Source organism: Ostrinia nubilalis, chromosome 27 (genome assembly GCF_963855985.1).
Source record: "Ostrinia nubilalis chromosome 27, ilOstNubi1.1, whole genome shotgun sequence".
Classification (NCBI taxonomy): Eukaryota; Metazoa; Arthropoda; class Insecta; order Lepidoptera; family Crambidae; genus Ostrinia; species Ostrinia nubilalis.
Genome location: NC_087114.1, coordinates 2,648,943 through 2,667,419, shown reverse-complemented (window position 1 = coordinate 2,667,419; position 18,477 = coordinate 2,648,943). Strand labels below are relative to the sequence as shown.

The following is an 18,477-nucleotide window of genomic DNA, read 5'->3' as shown; positions in this document are numbered from 1 at the left end:
GTAATATCGAATCTTGAATTGCAGAGTTTGCAATGGACCATTAATTTAGGGAAATAAAGTAGTTTAGAAAAATGAGGGTACATCATTATCGCCACTAAATCCTATTACTCGGGTGTTTGTAGTCCATTAGACGCTTCATCTATCCAATATTGCTAATCTTATGCACTAACCAAGTTATAATCCCTACGGGACCCGGCCCTATCATGTCAATATGTGGTCAATATCCAATAATCCAATAATTGGACTCCATCTTTGAATCTCCCGGTATAAAATGGCGGGAAAATCCTTCAGTGACATCAGTTGACAGCTCGACTTCGACAGTGATACCAGCTCAAGTCTCAAAACAAATTCATTTCAAAAAGGTACCTACGCATTAGTTTTTATATCGATTGACTTATTTTCGAACACAAAATTCATGATTTTTCTCATGTTTTATGAGTTTCCATAGAACCGCTATAGTGATTTACGCATCCCTTTCCAGTAAAAAGTTGTGGTTTTTACAAGTTCATAGTGAATGTTTTTATTTTGCTGTAATTTTGCAAATCAAGTCAAGTCTAAATAAGTTCAATCAAAAAGCTAGAAGAAAGCCTCATAAGCTAGAAAGCGTATAAATTAGAAATACACTTTGTTGTGAATATAAGCATTTTCTTCAACTGTGAAGGACGTAGATCTGTCCTTTCGCCCTCCAGTGAGACTCAGCTTGTTTTTTTTACTTTTCCACGATTGTTACAGATGGCCAGCGACATGTTGAGACTCACCATTGCCGTGTTCTGCGCCATGATGGTGCTCTTCTCCCTGGTTCAGCTCGGAGAAGCCAACTACAAGAACGCGCCAATGAACGGGATCATGTTCGGGAAGAGGGGACCTTCTGGTAAGGGTTATGGAAGATATTTTTGAATTTGTGATTGTGATATTATATCTATTTAGTTTTGTAAGGGTTTCATAAGTTAAAATACTCCCGACTGTTTATTTTGAATTGAACCACCATTATTTCATCACTAAGTTATAGTTCTAATTATTGATTTAACCATTGGCGTATCAAGGAAAGGGTGGCCTGACTTGCTATGCCCGAAGAGAGTTACTTAAAAGTGAAGTTATGAGTTATCTTCGAAGACCAACATTCTAAGGTGGGGTACTAGACCCTTCTGGGGTGGGCACGGCCACCCCGCCAAATACAAATACACGCATCTTGTTGTGTCCAACTTTTAGTCAGATTTTCCTCAAAGGCAATTTGTTTTTTAGTTAGATACTGATATTATTTTCTTCCTTTCAGATTACGACTCCAGGGGCAAAACCTTCACTGCTCTCTGTGAAATTGCCACAGAAGCGTGTCAGGCGTGGTTCCCTTCTCAAGAAAACAAGTGAACCGAGACGAAACAGTAGAATCCTTTACGACAATAGCTAGAAATCGGATTGATATGATTGTGTAATCAAAAACGTAACATTACTTTGATTTAAATGTAATTATTATAAGAATTAAAGCTTTAGTTGTAGTTTTTGTAAATTATTACAATATTTAAAGGCTGGACTAAGATACTTATGAAAGTAGAAAAATAAAATTACTCAGCACAATTTTTGAGTTTTTTTTACTACAATAAATCATTTATTTCTCCAAATGTTATTTAACAAAATACGAACGCAAATAGCGTGGATTGGAACGCAAGTTTGACCTATATTTTGAAATTTTATCATGGCAACACCCGTGGGAATTTTTTGATAAGCACTTTGACTTTCCCTACTTTCCGTATTGTTCGTATTCATGTTTTTATGAATGATTTATCTAATAAGTTTCTTATTGGATTCCATTTCCTAGTAGGAACCAGGAAGATTTGCGTTCATCTCATTTCCAATTCTGCTCCCAACGAAGCGGGAGATGACATATTGATAAAACAGCTGATAACACTGTCCCAAAATGTCAATAACAATCAGTGACGTTTCGCATTGAAAAATTAGCAATTTCGAATCTACCTTGTTTCTAAAATGTATTCTCTAAGTTCCGAGCTCGTGGTGAAATAATTAATTTAATTGGATATTTACTCAACACAAATCATGACTACGAAAGAGTTGTACACAAAGGTAATTTTTTAACATTATGTTTTGATTGTATTTTGTTTTTTTGGCACGTCCCTATTTTGATTTTGAATTTGGAACAGGAAGGCACATTTGTTTTTTTCTTTTATCACATTCATGATCAAAGTAATGGAAATATGTGAGCCAGTGCAGAAAATCATAATAATTATACCACTTTTACTATCTATGTCATCATGCATGAGATGTTTCAGTGCCTTGTAGCTTATGAATTATTTAAACACAATGTTTAGAGCAATTTAATGGCCAATGGACACATACTACTTAATTACATGTTTTATTATGGTGATAATTACTTCTTAATGCTTTGTAATTGAACAGGATGTGACTGGTTTATATCTTTATGATTGTAATCTTATATTAATCTAAGGGCGGACCATGGATGGGTGTTTGTAGTTAAATTTACAACTCTCCTATAAAAGACATCAAACTGTATTGTATATAATAAATTGCATTTTTTAATTTAGAATGCTTTTTTGTTAAACACTTCTGATTCGAGTTAATCTGAAACAGATTATGCAGCGTCAATTCTAATAAGATTCTGATTCATTTTTCCGCATGTTTGTTGGAATTTCTTGGTCTAAATGTCAAATGTCAATGAGTATTATTAATCTGAAGATTTTGCTGTTACCTGTTTATTAGGTATCACCTATAAAAGGCATTGCAATTAAAGAACCAATTAGACTTTTAAAGCTCCTGTAGGTGATTGGTTCAATTTTTTATATTAATTTGATTTAAATTTTTAACTTTAGGAATTAATAGAAAATTTTTTATTAAAAAAATATAATTTTATTTATACATTTTTTTCATAAAAAAATTCAAAAGAAATTTTTGCAGCTGACTGTACTTGAAAAAATTTTTTTTCATTTCATACCTTTTTTAGGAAAAGGCATTATGCCATACAGCCATGTCTACAGTTTCCTATCCTATTATTCTTAGCCAATGACCCTAAACTTAATTAATGATAGATGATAATACCTTAAATTTTATTAATTAACTTAATTAATATCCCCCTCTTTTTGAGTTTCAGTTGTGATGTAGCTTACTGAGACTTCATGTAGACTTCTTAAGAGAACTTGAAAAAATATTTTTTTGTTTCATATGCCTACACTCATGCATGTTCATGAATACTTCATGGTTAATAATCCACCGTTATTACACATTAATCTGCTGAACATGACACTTCACTTATCCGCCAAGAACTCGAATAAAATAGAATTTATAAAGGGATGCTATGAATTTTTTTCAGGATGCCCGGATATGGGTGGAACATCCGGAGAAGGTGTGGGAAAGTGCCACGGTGACGTCAGATTACCGGTCCGGAGTGCTTATTGTGAAATTAGATCAATCTGGGGAGATACGACAAATAAAAGTGAGTACTTTGATTTTTATGACTTTTTATTATGAAAATACAGGATGTCCATATAATTATTTTATGAAGTAATTTCTAGTGCTTTTTTTCATTATTATTACAATTTTCTTAGCTCCTGAAAGGTCTTGATGAGGATGCCTATGGTTTTTTTAACTTTCTTGGAACATTAAATATACTTTAAGTGATTTTTTAAAATTATTTTTGTTAACAATAAAAAATACTAAATGTGTAGGTACAGTCAATGACAATAGTATATGCACACATATGAAAGTGTACCAATAACTGTCAAATATGAGCCCACTTTGTAGTGAATTGTATTATTTTATTTAAAAAAATGCAATATTTTGTATAAACTTATTTGCACACACCCTATACTTTTTTTAGACAAAAGTACAAAGCTTTATTTGACATTGTGTAGGTACAATTTTAAATTATCCTTACTTATCCACAGATTAAAGATGAGCAGATGCCCCCGCTCCGTAACCCGTCGCTGCTTATCGGTCAAAACGACCTCACTTCGCTGTCGTATCTGCACGAGCCGGCCGTATTACACAATCTTAAAGTCAGGTGAGTGCCATAAATCAAATCATCATCATCAGATCACACACTTCAGGAGCATGATTCTATTTTTTATTTTCTACTGCAGGATCATGACTCTATTACAGGGGTCTCCTAACTACGGCCCGCGGGCCTGCCATCAATCTGGCCGCGACAGCTTAAGACTAAGCCTATGTATGCATAGGTGGTCAGAAAAATAAAAATTGTTATGGCCCTTGCAACATACCGAAAAAAATATTATGGCCCCAAGCCTACAAAATTTGGAGACAGACCCCTGCTCTATAATACCTTAGATTATATTAATCTAAGTATAATCTAAGTATAATACCATAGGCAAAAGGAAGATTTTGATTACTCTCACCAAGCTAGCCAAGTGGTTTAGGGAGGCCTGATGTTCTCATATTTAATTTTGTTCCTTAGTCGCTTCTTATATCCACGGAAAGAGTGTGGGTAGTCCTATTCTAGCCGTGCTAAATTGACGCTACCAAAAGAAAGCAACTATTGCCACCTTTCAAAGCCTAAACTGAACCAATTTTAGTTAAGTGATAGGTTGGACCTGATAAAGACAAGATATTGGTTACTTTTCGCCAAAAAAATTGTGTTACAGGATAGATATTTCAAAAGTTTGCATGAGATATAGGTAGTAATAATTGGATAATGTTAGCGATAAGAAACTACACACAGTAAGCTAAGGAAAAAAGAAGTTTCACTCTGTATAATATCCAAAATTCCAAACCACACAATAACACGTAATGTTAGGTAGGTATATTTTGTAAATTGAAATGTTTTTAATCCACTAATTGCCTGTTTATTTTGCCGACAATGTGTTTATTGAGTATGACTCATAACAACATTCTCATAATGTTTCATGCATGAGTGAATTGGTTATCTCATAAAATTTTGTACTAACTTAATTATTTGTTATATTGCAATGTAATATTAGTAATTTGTCCGTATTTTTATTTAATAATACATAATTATTAGATCGATATAATTAATTATTTAAGGCTTGGATAAATAATAGTGATGGGAACTTTCGCCACGTGTAAATGCATGGTCTATTAAGTCGCATTACTTAAAGCAAACTATATTATATTTGACCAAATTAACACACAGCTGTTCTACAAATTCGCCCCAAAATGATTGTTGTATGCACTTGTTCAAATAATAGAAAATGAACGCGTAAAGGTTTCATATTTTTTTAAAAAGTTTGGTCTTTAACATAAAAGAAAAGAGTTTCTTAAAAAGTGTTTTTAATCTGCACAATATGTTAGGTACTCGGTACAGTCAACCAAAAAAATATATGCTTAAAAATGCAACCTCCTCGTACGCTTTGGGAAAGTAAAAATTGCAGTTGAAGGAAAACATTTTTTTGGAGAATATTTTTTTAAGATATTTTAATTAAAATGTTTTTTTTTTTCAGATTTTGCGACAGAAATGCAATCTACACGTATTGCGGCATCGTACTCGTCGCCATCAACCCCTACTATGACTTACCTATTTACGGTAAGTTAATTAATTTTTAAAGGATTTTTTGGTTTTCAGTCAATGAAAAGCCTACAGGATCTTTTTCAATTATACGAGGTAGATATCCTTAGGCAGGTATCTAGCTAGATAAGTTTTAGAATAAAAAAAGCAAATGTGATTGCTATGGATCGAACTGTAAGCTCGCTTGCAAAATGTAAAGTCTATAAATAAATATAAAGCGTTTATTTATGACTAAAAAAAACAAAGACAAAACCTATATCCACTTACACTTTTAAACTAACTACTGTAGGTACAGATTTTTAACCGACTTCAAAAAAGAGGAGGTTCTCAATTTGACTGCAAAATTGGTAGAGAAGTTTATTTACCTTAGATCTTTTAGATTATTTAGTTTACCACAGTAAAGTTTTAATACCAATTAAAATATAGCGTTGCATTACTACAATGATTACACCAGTAGATTAAAGTTCAACGGATATACCGATAGGATATCGCATTCACGCTGCTCAATGAACCGAGGGTTCGTGGGTGTAGCCCGATTCCTTTTATTAGTTAGTGTATTGTTGGAAGCTAGTAATAATGAATTGAGCGAATTCCAACACTGATTTCAGTGAATGTAGGTACAGTCAGCGCCAAATAATTAGCGATACCCAAAGCAGCCAAAAAGTTGACGACACAATCTTATTCCAATTGCAACAAAGATGTGTTGTAATTTTTTTGGCAACTCACGAAATATTTGACGCTGACTGTACATAATAGGATACTTGGGCACACTAGTCAAGAGCTGTTTAAATGCTGAAAGAGCCTTATGACCTACGTCACCGTCACAGTATGTTTGATTGATGATCTATCTAAGATAGTGTTCCCGGATCACGGATGTTGTATAGAAATCTTGAAGTTAATTTAATTAGTTCGCAAACTAAATTATTATTTGTCGTATCTTTGTTCTAAGAAAACATTTTTGTTAATGTTTAGTTTAAGCCTAGGTGCAGACCATCGACACGACGACGATTATAGTTGGCTGATAGTTTGGTCCGATTCTAATTTGTATGAAGAATCGGCCGATACCAAATCGGTGTAATGTGCGCACTTTCATGCATATGACATATCCTTACTGATTAACAGCCCGACCCAACTATCGGCCGACAAGAAGTTTGCAGTTTGTGGCTAGGCTAAGTTAAAAGAAATCTTAGTTCTAATTTTCATTCATAGATGGCGTTATCCCGGGGCGTAATGACTCGCGGTATCATAATATAATTTTTTTCTGGGTTATATGCAATGTTTTGCAAATTGTTTTTTAAGTGTGTGTTATTGAACAGTTTTTTTGAATTATCCACTCTTGTTATCATCTTTTTTCACCTGACAACGTAACAATTTTAATATTTTTTTATTGCTCAGGCGATGAAACCATCATGGCTTACCGCGGGCAGTCGATGGGCGACCTGGATCCTCACATCTTCGCGGTGTCGGAGGAGGCTTTCACTAAGCTCGAGCGGGAGCGACGGGACCAGAGTATTATTGGTGAGTGGACAGCTAGGTGGACCGACGATCTGGTGAAGCGGGAAGCACTTGGATGCGAGCAGCGTGGGAGGTCCTTGTGGCAATTCTTGGAGGAGAGGTCTTTGTCCACCCACAAGGTGGACCGATGACCTCATAAAGGTAGCAGGAAGGCGCTGGATGCAGGCCGCTACCAACCGGTCAGTAATGAAATCATTGGGGCAGGCCTGTCAGCAGTAGACGTCCTGTGGCTGAAATGATGATGAAGATTGTGGGATTCGAAGGATCAAAATCAAAAAATCAAAATCAAAATTATCTTTATTTGTTTAGACTAATTAAATTAGTTCTTGCAAATCGTCAAATGCTCTTAAGGAGCCTATACATGTCTCATTCTTTTTTTGCCCTACCAGCGCTTCGAGACAAACATTTGGCAAGTGCTGAGAAGAAGCGCCGCAACAAACTCAGTCACCACTGTCTGCCGGTTTAAAAATATTAAAAAGTAGGAAGTTACATACATTCAGAAGCAAGTTACTTACCACGCGCTCCCGTTGATAGAAGGTGGCCTTTAAGACGCCCATCTAGCACGAGACCGCGTGGCAGTTTTGAATATATTTCTTTAGTGCCGTGCTAATTTCTAGGTTAATTGTTGCGTTTTGATGCATATATTTTATGTCAGGTATATCTTTCCTTGACCAGTCCCCGAAGGCAGCGCCTGTTCACAGACATGACGTGTGAACCAGCCATCGCTTCACTCGACCATATTATAGGGAATGTAACGACCCGCCTCACACGCCACTACCCCAGAGACATTTTAGTGAGCATGACAAGTCTAAGATATCCTTCTGGCTAAGTGCCAGATATAAAACTATTTAGGAGACAAGGCAAGAAAACTCTAGAGAGAAAAGCAAGGCACCATAACAAAACCGTGTGGTAGTTTTAAATAAATTGTATATACTTATATTTAGTGCCGTGCCACTGTCTAAGTTGATTGTTAATTGTTATGTTAAAAAATTTAAGGTAGGTATATCTTGTCTTGACCAGTCCCCGAAGGCAGCGCCTGTTCACAGACATGACGTGTGAACCAGCCATCGCTTCACTCGACCATATTGTAGGGAATGTAGCGACCCGCCTCACACGCCACTACCCCAAAGACATTTTAGTGAGCATGACAAGTCCAAGATACCCTTCTGACTAAGTGCCAGATATAAAACTATTTAGTAGACAAGGTATGAAAACTCCAGACAGAAAAGCAAGGCACCATAATATAATAGAAAGAGATGGCAACTAATGTATCTATACAATTAATTAGGTACATTGTGAGAGCCTGAGAGACTTATTTCCAAGGTAATTTATCATTAAGGTAATCATTTGTAGTGTAATAAGCTTTTTTTAGTAAGTGTTCTTTAACTATACTTTTAAATTTATTAATGGGTAGTTTTTTATAGTCTTCAGGAACTTTGTTCAACCAATCAGGAACTTTGTTCAAAAAATTCAATCAACCACAATAAGGAGGCTAATGTGTTAGTGCTTCCTTCCGAGCGAGGATCAAGGTCCAATTTACACCATCTTGGTTTTCCTAATATACTTGTCAGGGTAAAAAACTTCGACACCGCCATGCAGGATTGTAGGCGCGGTGGCGTGTGCCATAGTAACTTATGTGTAAGCGCTATCTGTTGGTCAAGTTTGTAGAGGCGAGTTGATAGATGTCGCTACAATGGTGAACCATCATGGCTTACCGCGGTCAGTCTATGGGTGACCTGGACCCTCACATCTTCGCGGTGTCGGAGGAGACTTTCACTAAGCTCGAGCGGGAGCGACGGGACCAGAGCATTATTGGTGAGTGAACAGTGGCTAGGTGGACCGACGGTCGGACGGCAGCGTGGGACCGGTCGTTGTAGCAATCCTTGGGGGAGGTCTTTGTCCACCCACAAGGTGGACAGACGACCTCATAAAGGTAGCAGGAAGGCGGCAGGCGCTGGATCCATGCCGCTACCAATACTAACCCAGTCAGTAATGAAATCATTGAGGGAGGGGCCTGTGGCTGATATGATGATGAATATTGTGGGATTCCAAGGACCAACCACAATAAGGAGGCTAAGGTGTTAGTGCTTCCTTCCGAGCGGGTATTGTTCTCGGGGACCAAGGTCCAATTGACACCATCTTGGTTTTCCAATATACAGGGTGTTTGGCGGAAGGTTAGACAAACTTCGTGGGCCTGATCGTCACTTACCATTAGGTGAGATACAGGCCAAGAGCTTCCTCGTTGTGGATAAAAAAAAATGGGTCCATGAGTTCCATGACTAGGCTACATTAAAATGAATGAATTGGAAAAAAAACTACTTGCTATGTTCGCATAGGTTGGACAGACAGGTCACTAATTTTTAAATAGAGTAGATAGACGCTTAGATAAAAACCCCCTTTATAGACTCCCAAAAGGTCATAATCACTAACACCCTGTATCTTCAACAGTGAGCGGCGAATCCGGCGCAGGCAAGACGGTATCGGCCAAATATGCGATGCGATACTTTGCCGCGGTTGGAGGAAATGCTAGCGAGACGCAGGTTGAGAGGAAGGTGCTGGCTTCCAGTCCTATCATGGAGGTGAGTTATACCGGCTATTACAACCATTCTTCAAGCCACACTCGGAAACCCCGATCACATTCCCAAGCAGGCTCTGGATTAGAACCCCCAAGCAAAACGCAAAGGTTATCGCCCCAAGCAAACTTGGCGGCGCACTATAGCAAACGGGGCGTAAAACATTTTTGTGGACGCCCTATATAGGTAGTCCACTCATTTGGTAGTTTTACCTGAAAATAGAAAATTTTCACTTTTCCCGACGTGTAGTTTGAAAATGGATAGGAATTTGAAAAAAGTGTTTAGGACAAAAGATCTAGAAAATGTTTGGCTTTCATCGCGTCATAGGTTATTTTTTCTGCATCAAGCACCATTTAAAAGATATTAGCGAAAATCTCAAAATTGGGAACTTTAACCCCCTCCCCCCACTTCGGCGCCCCCCCCCCCCTAAAGGCGGCACTTTTAGTATGCTTACTAAAAGTCCCCGCTCCGTTTTGGTTTGGTTCAATTCTCAGATCATAGAAGGGAATAGATGTGAAACGGGGGCGTGGCGCGTGTCTCCGCGATATGCCCAGAAACGAACATCGCCCGCGACGCCAGGTTAGTCGCGATTCAGTCGTACTGAGGAAATGTTCTCCGATATTGTTGGATAATGCGTCGTAACGTGCAATAACATAAGTGAAACGAAGAACTACAGGAACAATGAAGTCATTTACCACATGTAAGTATTGCAAATCCATTGGTATTTTGCTTATAAATAAAAAAAACTAAATATTTTTACGAACGAATTCAGTGCCGTGACATTTACTGCGATATCGAAATTAGTGGTGATAAAAATTCAAACACGTTGTACATTGACGATTTAGTTAGCAACCACTTTATGTCATGCGTAACTACTGCGCAATGTATTTTATTTCTTCCGATATCCACTGACGCGTGAAAATACACAGTACGGCCGCATGTGCCGGTCGTAACATAGTGCAGGGCTCGTGTTCTAATACGGTTTCCTATTATCGATAAATAGAAGTAAATTATTATTTTCTATTTTCTAATTTTGAATGAAAAAATCATGAGTTGCTTGCGATTTTTAAGTTTTTACCAAAACAATTACAATAGTAGAAGGGATTAGTAACTGTCAACTATGTAATTACTATAAGAGCTAGATGAAAGCTTAATATAGGCATTATTTTTGATAAACATAGGCGGTACGAATTTCGCCATAATTAAAAAGTTAATGCGCGATAGTAGTTAATAATAATTACAGTGATCCTGTTATTATTATTAAAGTAAATAATAATTATATTACCAATATTGTAAATACTGGTAAAAATCGCAAGTACCTAAAAGTCATGGGTTAAGCCCATGACTTTTCATACAAACTTTGTCAGTCTATAACTTCTATACTTCATCGATAACGACATTGAGCTTTGGTTGGGGTAAATTAATATAAGGTAACTTCATTTAGTCCCAATAATTGATTCTGAGTTTTTCGTCCATACAAAATGGAACTGACTCCTTTATGCAAAAATCGTTAAAGAACATAATAATAACGTATAATAATAAAAAGGTTTTCATACAAGCATTTTTTAAACCAATTTCGAGCCTTGCCCCCAGGATTTAAAGTATCGATATCTTATCGACTCCATTTTATCTTTCTTCTCTCTAATTGCTTTTTTCAAAGTGTGCGTCACGTCACGCGGCCATTGATTGGCCATAAGGCACGCCTTCTGGCCAATCACAGCACTTTTAAGCCGGTTGCACATGTTGTCGTAGACTCTCAGTCGCTTTGTTTTTACACAGTTGAATGTGTGTGTTGGAGCTGTGGTGGGGGAAATGTGGGGACACTGGTTCTCGTTGTAGTTACGCGCGACTTCATATCTATTCTCTTTCTATGATCTGAGGTTCAATTGGATGCTTAGAGAAGCATCCTGAACCAATTTCTGAAGAAATTGCTTGGGTACCAGATCACGCACTCTACACCTGCTTTGTTGAGTGGACTATAATGCTTCAACCACACCAACGCTGGTAAATCGCAATCGCCGGCGCGATCATAGACCAATGACAGGTCGCGCGACCCATGACAGGCCTTTTCTCCCAGTTATTAATTAATTTATCAAAAAAAATATTTCCTTGGACATTTTACACTACGCTACTAGTCCCAAACTAAGCAAAGCTTGTACTATGGGTCCTAGAAACGGATATAAACATACTTAAATACTTTTTTGTTGTTCCAGGCGATAGGCAACGCCAAAACAACCCGCAACGACAACTCGTCGCGCTTCGGCAAGTTCATCGAGATCCACTTCGACAACTCGTACCGGATATCCGGCGCCAGTATGCGGACTTATCTCCTGGAGAAGTCGCGTGTTGTCTACCAGAGCTCCGGCGAGCGGAACTACCACGTGTTCTACCAGCTCTGCGCGGCGGCTGCTAGCTTGCCCGGCCTGCAACTAGGTAAGATAATTACCTCTAGCATGAACAACTTTCGTCTTCGAATCGTTTGCGTATTCGATAAAATTCGATACTCGATCTTCGAATTAAACGATAACGTGACAATTTTGATTCTCAAAATAAGTTTCGTGCAACCACATCTCATACTAAGTTCACTTTACGACACGTTCACAGGTGCAGTTGTAGTTTTCTTACTAAATCTTTTGATGGCGATTCGAGTACGCAAACGATTTGAACTCGAAAGTTTTTCGTGCTAGCCGTACAGCTCTGCAGGATCCAGTAAAGCAGACACCTGCAAAACTGCCGCATGCCCGACCTGCATTTAGGTAACATTCAAAATATTTTCAACTGCAACGCAACTGGACGACGAACGAAAATCAGCGGACTGCACAAATTCGTATCGCGGTGTCGCTTTGACAGCTAGTTCAAACGATGTTGTAACGTAAACGGAACGCAACTGCGTCTTTGTGTAAAAACTGACAGAAAGCTTATTTTTTCTCAATGCTAGGCCTGAATCTAGGTGAAAAGATTCAACAAGATCTGTTGTTTTACAGCAAAAAAAGAAAAAAGGAGAAAGAAAGAAAGAAAACCTTTTTTTTATAAGACTATTAGCAATTTGCATTGCACAAATTACTAATAGTCCCGTTAGCCCCTCGTGGTAAGCTAAATAAGCTTGTGTTACGAGTGGGCTCACCACAATAGTCGAGCGGCGGTGGGATTCGAACCCGCGTTCCCCGGATCACGAGTCGGCCAGTCCGACCACTTCACCGTTGGGCTACCGTGCCTGTCTAGTACATAGTCGACAGTCCATCAGGCTGCTATTCCAAAATAGCGTCTATTCCCAACAAATACAACTCCTTTTCTAATGTATTCCCGTTGTTACAGATCACCAAGACTCCTTCCACTACTTAAACCAAGGCGGCAGCCCTGACATCGACGGGGTCGACGACCTCCGAGCCTTCAATGAGACTAAAAACGCTCTTACTACTTTAGGTAAGCTATTTTTTAACCGACTTAAAAAAGGAGGAGGTTTTAAATTCGGTTGTTATGTTTTTATTATTATTTTTATTTTAACTACGATTGCAACATTTACAAAATCTATATTGAATAGTTGTGATTTTATTTTTTTTATTTAATTTATTAGGACAATAGGATATTTAATAATATTTATCATGGTCCTAAAAGGAAAAAAATTGGTCAGGGCTTATGTAGGTATATAATAATCTGTGAAAATAGACTTCAGCTGGAAAGTAAATTAGAATAAATGGAAAGTGTGTTTAAGGTCATAGCACACTTATCAACCCGGAAAGGGATCAACACCATATCTCCTTTCGTCGCGAAGTGAGGCGTTTACGTTGCGGTGCGGATAAGTGTGCGTTGCAGTATGGAGTTTCATACAAAGAAACTGACCGCTTCGAGTTGATACGGTTACGATCCCTTTCCGGGTTGATAAATGTGCTAAATCCTTTATATTCAGAAAACCACTAAAGGTAGCCTTTCGAACTAAGCGTCACAGACGCAGCGTCTTTAGCTTTTTTAGGCTACCTTAATTTTACTGTTTTTTCTTACAGGAGTGACAGAATCAGAGCAGCAGGATATGTTCACGATCCTGTCCGCCATTTTACATTTGGGCAACATTCAGTTTTACGAACACGACCCGGACGCCGCGCCCGACACGGAGTGTGAAGACGGCGCTTATATCAGTGTAAGTACAGGGTGACATTCTGCACACATATGTAGTGCATTCCCCAAAAATGAGACAAATCCAATGAGATTTTTTGTCATTATTTTTGCTACCTATTTGCATTAGTGTGCTCTTAAAAAGAGTTTAAAACTATTGTACAGTCAACAGCACATCAGCCTGTACATTTTGGTGCAAATTAACACTTAATACATCGAAACAAGATGCCACAGTATTAAAATTAATGTGCTGTCGTCTGTACAAGATTTTAAATATTGAAATTTTAACTCATTGAATTTGTCTCATATTTGGGGAATGTACTAGGTATCATGAGTAGAGCCTTATTTTAATAAAAGGATGTCAACGATTTAAAAGTCACCCTCTATAAGAAATTATTTTATTTCGTTAGTATACAGGGTGTCCCAAAAACAATGGATAACCTTACAACTATCGATAGGCCTCCTCAAGTTCTCTATAATATCAAAATTTTGAGCTTAGTAAAAATGATACAGATTTAAAGATTGTTATTTTTAGAAAATCACCACTGTGATTAGTTTTTCTCATGAAATTCAACAAAATAGTTCCAAAGTATTAATAAAAAATGAAAAAGAAGAAAAGGAAAATTCGTAATCTCGCATCGCAATCGCAGGTGTCAATTTTCTAAAACCGTGATATTTTTACCTGGTCAAAATTTTATATTAGAGAGATAGTGAGACTTATCGATAGTTACAAGGTTATCCACTGTTTTTGGGACACCCTGTATGTATTTCAAGTCTGAAAGTAGATTTACAAATAGCTTTTGCAGTGGAGACTTGAACCGATGTGATAAGGGGGCGTCCATTAATTGCGTAAGACGTTTAGGGGGGGGGGGGGGGGGGGGGGAGGGGGTCAAGAAAAACCTCACTAAATCTCACGTGGGGGAGAGGGGGGGTCTCGACAAATATCACGTACCTATTTTTTTTCAGCAAGAAAAAGTGTCAAATTGCGAGAAAAGTGGGTTATTTTAAATTAAAAAATTAATATTATTTTAAGATGATAATGATAAAAGATTCATTTTTTTTTATATTAAATCCTAATTGAAGCATAGATATTACCCATTTACAATGCAAAACGTGAGATTGTGGGGAGGGGGAGGGGGTCTAGAAAAATATCACCAAATCTCACCAAGGGGTGCGGGGAGGTTGAAAAATTGCCAAAATTGTCTCACGTAATTAATGGACGCCCCCTAATGAATATCTTGTGTATCCTCCACAGTCAAACGACAAGCACCTGGCGAGGGTATGTTCACTGCTGGGCGTGTCGAGCGTGGAACTACGGCGCTGGTTGACACATCGCCGCATCACTTCTGCTCATGAGGTAAGCTGTTTTGAAATTTAAAGTCATGATTACAATCATGTATAGTCAAATATTTCGTAACACCCAAAGTAGCCATAAGGCCCAGAACAGACGGTGAAACGCAACTGCAACGAAACTGCAACTTTCTGATGATTTTGATGAATGAAACTGAAACTGAAAGTTTCAAACTGGTCGCGTCATGTGTGGTCTCTCAACGGATGCTACGGCAGAAACTTAGATGCAACTCAAAAGTAACTAGCGGTTGCAGTTTCGTTGCAGTTGCGTTTCACCGTCTGTTCTGGGCCTAAGAGTTCGCAACACGTCTTTGTTAAAATTGGAATAAGGTTGTGTTACCAACTTTTTGGCTACTATAATAATAATTTAAGTTTTTTTATCAACAAATCGTAGTTATATAATTAGCTTATTGACTGAGTCTGGCGCTTCTTCTAAACACTTGCCAAATGTTGGTCTCGATCTCGAAGCGCTGGTAGGGCAAAAAGATTATGAGACATGTGAACTTTTAAAGTTTTTTTTTAATTAGTCTTATTTTTTATTTTAATATTTGACGATTTGTAAGCACTATTCTTAACAGTCCATGCAAATAAAGGAATATTTGGCTTTGACTATTTTATAGTACTCATATCAACGATGGCTGATACAAAGCGTTATTCCCACAGGTCATAGTGTCCCGTACGGATGTTTCCCGCGCCATGTTTTCACGGGACGCGCTAGCAAAGAGACTATATGGAGAACTGTTCGCGTGGGTGGTCTGTGCGGTCAACAGGGCGCTCGATACGGGACACGCTAAGAAGCACTTTATTGGTAAGTGTTATGGTTTATAATCCTGTAAAGGAATGCTTTCAACGGATGCCCTAGCTAAGAGGTGGTGTGGTAACCGGACACGCTAAAAAGCACTTTATTGGTAAGTTAAGAAATATCTTGTCCGCAGTGGCGTACCTAGGTAACCAAGGGCCCTGGAGCAAACTGGTTAGGTTTTATTAAGTTTATTGGCATTAACTCACTCCTAATACAGCAATAATTTTTAATCGTTCTCTTCTGACTACAACTAACTACTTATGCCACAGTCCAACTCGGGGAGTGTGAGTTTACGTCAAAAAGATTCGATGTCGACCGCGTAAAAAAGTGACATTAAGGCTGGGTTGCACCATTTCATTTTGACTGTAACAAACGTCAAAAATCTGTCAAACTCCATACAAAAATCACCGGTTATCGTTATAGTTACGGTCAAAGTTTGGTGGTGCAACTCAGCCTAATTGTATGACGGATTGTACAGCGCCTCTAGCGGAAACGTTCAAGAACCATTTTCATACATTTTTTAACGCGCTTTCTATTGAGGACATTTCATGTAAACTCACACTCAGCCTCTGATGTAAACCCCGTATATTTCCAGGTGTGCTGGACATCTACGGCTTCGAGACGTTTGAGATCAACTCTTTCGAACAGTTCTGCATCAACTACGCCAACGAGAAGCTGCAGCAGCAGTTCAACTCGCACGTGTTTAAGTTGGAGCAGGATGAGTATATCAAGGTGAGGCCCGTTAGAGAGATGATTCGATGGCTATAAAGTCTGTTCGCCGAGAGTTGATGAAAAAATTTAAATATCAGAGGTTCTAAACTCATTATAAATTGCGGCCCGCTAATTATTTTTGTCGATATAATGAAAAAGTTGGTAGATTATTTGGCCTGGCCTTTTTTTTGGCCTGGAGTTTCGGCTCGGTTACAATTTAATTTTGGACTACCATTTATAAGAACGTTCTAAAAATACCAATTATCTACCAAAATCTACTAAACGAATTCGCACTACTAAATCATCGTTCTCTTTGCCTCTTTACCAAAAAAGTAGAAATCTACTAAAAGTGGTCACGCTGTGGCCGCCGCCGCCCGCCGGCCGGGGCGCTTGACGACAGCTGCGTGGCTCGTACCATGGTACTCAGTGCGCGTTGTGACAAACGACGCCCGCCATACAGATTGCGATAATTATGCGACAGTCTCTATTGCAAGACATTTCATAATATTTATCAACTCTCGGCGAACAGACTTTAGAGATAGTAACATCCACGAAGACGCGCTCCACCATTCGTCCTAGTTTATTTAAGCATGCGTCCGCTAATGTTTGAGTGTTATCCGTACACGCTAAATCATCCATGAGTGCACAAGCACACTACAGTAATGCCTTACGGATTGCTCGGACCACACTCCCCGCACCCCGCGCGACCGAGACCAAAAATTGGTGGGGCGCGTCTTCGTGAATAACACGATAGATAGGGCATAATCATTATCAAGTTGAGACTTGTTAGAAATCAACAATGAGGTTATTATTTTATCATCATCATAATTATTCAGGGCGTCCACTGCTGAACATAGGTCTCTCCTAATGATTTCCATTGGCCGATTAAGTACACAGATAGGACACAATTATTGCATTATTTTATTATCAAGTCATTTAGTCTCCACTGAAGAAGCAAGAACTCTAATTTAGAGACAAATGGAGGATTTGAGAGGTCTTTCACGATATCCACCGAAAAAGTGGGAGTGGTCTGAAAAATTGCCAAAAATTAGCAATGGGCTACAACTCGGTGAACTGATGGCCGTTGGAGTAGAAAAGTTCTCGAGTGGCGACCACGGACCGAAAGATGTTGTGAAGGACACGGGAAGCCTAGATGCGGACAGCGCAGGACCGTTGTGGAAATTCTTATTTATTTATTTATTTATATCGGAAAACCAGGGTTTTACAGTCTTAGGGAAGGCCTTTGTCTAGTAATGGACGTCTTTTGGTTAGTTGAAACGAACGACAGAATCGAACTACTCGTAGTCTTCCTCAAGTCTGCAATTTGCATACGATGCCAATATATTTTAGCCTATTTCCTCTTATACATCAAAATATGTTCCCACAGGAGGAGATATCCTGGAAGATGATAGACTTCTACGACAACCAACCATGCATAGACCTGATCGAGGACCGGCTGGGAGTGCTAGCGCTCCTGGACGAGGAGTGCCGAGTGCCGCAGGGCTCCGACGGCGGCTTCGCGGCCAAGCTGCACGACAAGTGCGCTAAATACCCGCACTTCTTGAAGCCAAGATTCGGGGCATCTGGTGAGTATAGGGTATTAGGAAGTTTGATAAGAAGGGGGTACTTAGTCTGACCCAGGGGGTAGTTAGACCCAAGGGGGTAGACCTAGGGGGGTAGTGTGACCCAGGGAGGTAGTGTGACCCAAGGGAGGCAGTTTGACCCAGAGAGTAAACAGTCTGTAAAGAGTGGGTAAAAAGGGGGGACAAATTTCCAACTTAGGGGGAGCAACAGGAGTCTTACTAAGAGGGGCAGCCTTACTAGATGGGGGGGATAAAAAGGAGGGACAAATTTCTAACTCAAGGGGAGCAGTTTTAGACGAAGGGGGTTTTATCAAGAGGGACAGTTTG

The 18,477-nt window shown here is 38.8% G+C and overlaps 2 protein-coding genes across 2 annotated transcripts in view; both read left to right on the top strand.

The window, feature by feature from the left end:
• The first annotated feature begins 310 nt into the window (after nucleotides 1-310).
• On the top strand, nucleotides 311-1,572 carry LOC135084950 (neuropeptide IMFamide-like). Its single transcript, XM_063979707.1, has 3 exons — nucleotides 311-362; nucleotides 733-871; nucleotides 1,274-1,572. Exons 2-3 carry the CDS (start codon nucleotides 733-735, stop codon nucleotides 1,363-1,365), a joined length of 231 nt encoding a protein of 76 aa, XP_063835777.1. The 5' UTR covers nucleotides 311-362; the 3' UTR covers nucleotides 1,366-1,572.
• A 184-nt stretch (nucleotides 1,573-1,756) lies between these two features.
• The window catches only part of LOC135084787 (unconventional myosin-Va), a 79,812-nt gene continuing 63,091 nt past the window's right edge, over nucleotides 1,757-18,477 (top strand). Inside the window, exons 1-13 of the mRNA XM_063979524.1 lie at nucleotides 1,757-2,076; nucleotides 3,338-3,460; nucleotides 3,912-4,027; nucleotides 5,442-5,524; nucleotides 6,902-7,024; nucleotides 9,470-9,600; nucleotides 11,808-12,027; nucleotides 12,910-13,017; nucleotides 13,596-13,729; nucleotides 14,960-15,061; nucleotides 15,718-15,862; nucleotides 16,452-16,588; nucleotides 17,955-18,153. Coding sequence (XP_063835594.1) covers nucleotides 2,050-2,076; nucleotides 3,338-3,460; nucleotides 3,912-4,027; nucleotides 5,442-5,524; nucleotides 6,902-7,024; nucleotides 9,470-9,600; nucleotides 11,808-12,027; nucleotides 12,910-13,017; nucleotides 13,596-13,729; nucleotides 14,960-15,061; nucleotides 15,718-15,862; nucleotides 16,452-16,588; nucleotides 17,955-18,153 — 1,648 coding nt within the window. The 5' untranslated portion in view covers nucleotides 1,757-2,049. The remainder of the gene's footprint in view (nucleotides 2,077-3,337; nucleotides 3,461-3,911; nucleotides 4,028-5,441; nucleotides 5,525-6,901; nucleotides 7,025-9,469; nucleotides 9,601-11,807; nucleotides 12,028-12,909; nucleotides 13,018-13,595; nucleotides 13,730-14,959; nucleotides 15,062-15,717; nucleotides 15,863-16,451; nucleotides 16,589-17,954; nucleotides 18,154-18,477) is intronic.